The sequence below is a fragment of the Pundamilia nyererei genome, unplaced genomic scaffold (assembly GCF_000239375.1).
Source record: "Pundamilia nyererei isolate P.nyererei 1_Seehausen unplaced genomic scaffold, PunNye1.0 scaffold01219, whole genome shotgun sequence".
In the NCBI taxonomy this organism is placed as follows: Eukaryota; Metazoa; Chordata; class Actinopteri; order Cichliformes; family Cichlidae; genus Pundamilia; species Pundamilia nyererei.
In genome coordinates this window covers 3,817-6,090 of record NW_005188620.1, presented here as the reverse complement: position 1 = coordinate 6,090, position 2,274 = coordinate 3,817, and the positions used below count along the sequence as shown (strand labels likewise).

Here is a 2,274-nt window from a genome sequence, read left to right as displayed (position 1 = left end):
TCTGTGTGTCGGCCGTGTATGTGACACATAACAAACAGGTCAGAGGCGGATCCACCTGTGCAGGTGAGTCCTGCACAGCTCAGTGTGAAGCAGCAGGATCCTCTGAGTCTGTGCTGCCTGTAAGCAGCTGTTTCTGCTGCCTCAGAGTGAACGTCACTCCTGAACACTGAGCTGTGGTTTTACACACCCCGTGCTCCTCTGCAGTTTAGAGTGTTTGTGCTGTGAGGCTCGAGGCACACACAGAACATCGACTCTGCTCACACAGCCTGTTAACCTGCCAAAAGTTTGAATGAGTTACACTGTAAGTCCGTGACTGGAGCTGCTGCACAGGAACACCATGACAACTCTTTATTGCTCCCACTATAACCACTGAAACCAGTCAAACAGCTGCAGCTTACTGTGTCCTGATAGGACAGCTGAACACAGGTAGGTGAGCTGTTACTCACACACTGATGGGTCAGGTGGTCATGTGACCAGGTCCCCCCCCCCTCACCTTCCACCTCTCGGAGCACTTCTTGGAGAACTCGGCGAAGTTGACCGACTGCTCAGGGTTCTTCTTGCGGTGCTCCTCTCGACACGTCTGCACGAAGAAGGCGTACGCCGACGTCTTCCCCTTCGGCTTGTTGATGTCTTTACGCATCATCGTGGCGGCCTGAAGAACCACCACAGAAGAAGAAGAGTGAGGGGGACGGAGAGCCGAGGCAGTGCTGCAGACACCACAGATATGCATTTATAGACTTGGTCCATAATGTTGTTGTACACGTACAATGACAGTAAAGGACTTTATATTTACTCACAATTCAACTCTGACCTGTCAGTAAATACTAAGACACTAGGGAGGCATTGACCTCTGACCCCTGCTGTGATATAGTTTAATCAGTAATGAAACATGGGTCTATTTTACATTACATTCAGTGCGCTGGTGGTGATTATTGATCGCTGTGATTACTGACCATCAAATACTAAACTCATCACAGAGAAACCTGATGGTCAGCCACTGTGGGTCCATGTTATTGATAATACCTGATCAGAGGAGCTGATCGGGGTTATTAACGGGTGTTTTGTTCAAACATCACTGACACAATAACGATGAGCTGTCAGACTGGATTTAACCTTTATTTCAGCTTTAAACACATTTGTGTGCAATGACCTTTTAACCCGTGAGTCTGCTGTTCTTCACGCTGTGACTTTAACCCATAAACCGGTTATATTCCGCCGGTATGAGCCCGTATTTAACGGTAAATGTCCGGTAACAGCTCCCCGTTGGGCCTCGTTGTGAATAACAAAGGCAGCAGACGGGCTCCATTTTCTCTGCCGGGCAGAGGGAGGCCCTCCGGCAGTCTCTCCTCCTTATGTCCGCGCTGGAAGCTCCCCACGGAGCCCGGTACCCGCTGTACGCCCCGGGCTGGAGGTGTGAGAGCCTCGCTGGGGCGGATGGAGGGGAGTATCCGGGACTCGCGCTGATCTGCGGCCGCTGCGGTTAGCCTAGCCACGCTAGCTTCTCAGAACAATGGACCACCATTTGCTTCCCGCCCTCTGCGGAGCTAGCCGCCCCATCCCCCTCTGCTAGCAGCGGCTAACAGTCGCTCGCAGTCCCGGTAAACCCGTAGAGAGGCTGCAGAGAGCACCGCGGGGCTCTCCGGTGATTCACGGACACATTTATCCCAAAGCACCGCCGGTAATGCTGATACGGGCGGTGCTGCAATGGAAACACACAGTCTCTACGTCTACTGCGCATTTTTAACGAAGGGCTCCGTCTATGCATCGGAGAGGTCAGCGTTATATAGACGGGGTCAGGCTATTTCCTGGCATTCATACTCCAAAATGGGCGTTTCGTGTTTACAACACCATGTCTGGATCAGTCCTCCGAGAGGGAGCACACAAAGGACCAGGAAGGACACCACATCCCACCACCGCCAGGCTGCCACCGTCAAAGCGGACATTTTATTCCCGTTTTCCAGCTATTATTCCGGATCTTTTCTCTCTGGATGCCCACATCAGAAACAAGATGCCCGGCACATCCAGCTCATCTCCGGCTCAAATACACTGCTATTTTACCGCAGCCCCGCGGTGGAAGGCCGATCGGGGTACTCACTCGTCAGGAGGGCCGGCTGCAGGTGAAACGGACTGGACCGAGTCTGGTTCTCCGGGTCTCGGGTTCTTGTTGTTGTTTGGGGTTGAAGCTGCGACTGGAGCCGTTGGTTCACTTTCAAACTGGGTCGAGCCTGAGACAGGCTCCACCCACTAGCAACGCCCCCGTTGGTCATTCCTATT

General features: G+C 52.8%; 1 protein-coding gene across 2 annotated transcripts in view; it reads right to left on the bottom strand.

The window, feature by feature from the left end:
• LOC102195493 (high mobility group protein B2-like) overlaps positions 1-2,254 on the bottom strand; it is an 8,483-nt gene extending 6,229 nt beyond the window's left edge. Inside the window, exons 1-2 of one of the 2 annotated variants that reach the window (XM_013908110.1) lie at positions 2,096-2,254; positions 494-652 (exon numbers count right to left, since the gene is read on the bottom strand). In XM_013908110.1, coding sequence (XP_013763564.1) covers positions 494-643 — 150 coding nt within the window. In that variant the 5' untranslated portion in view covers positions 644-652; positions 2,096-2,254. Of the gene's footprint in view, positions 1-493; positions 708-2,095 lie in introns of both variants that reach the window. The other variant, XM_005755328.2, reaches the window with a different exon arrangement.
• Between the last annotated feature and the right edge of the window lie 20 nt (positions 2,255-2,274).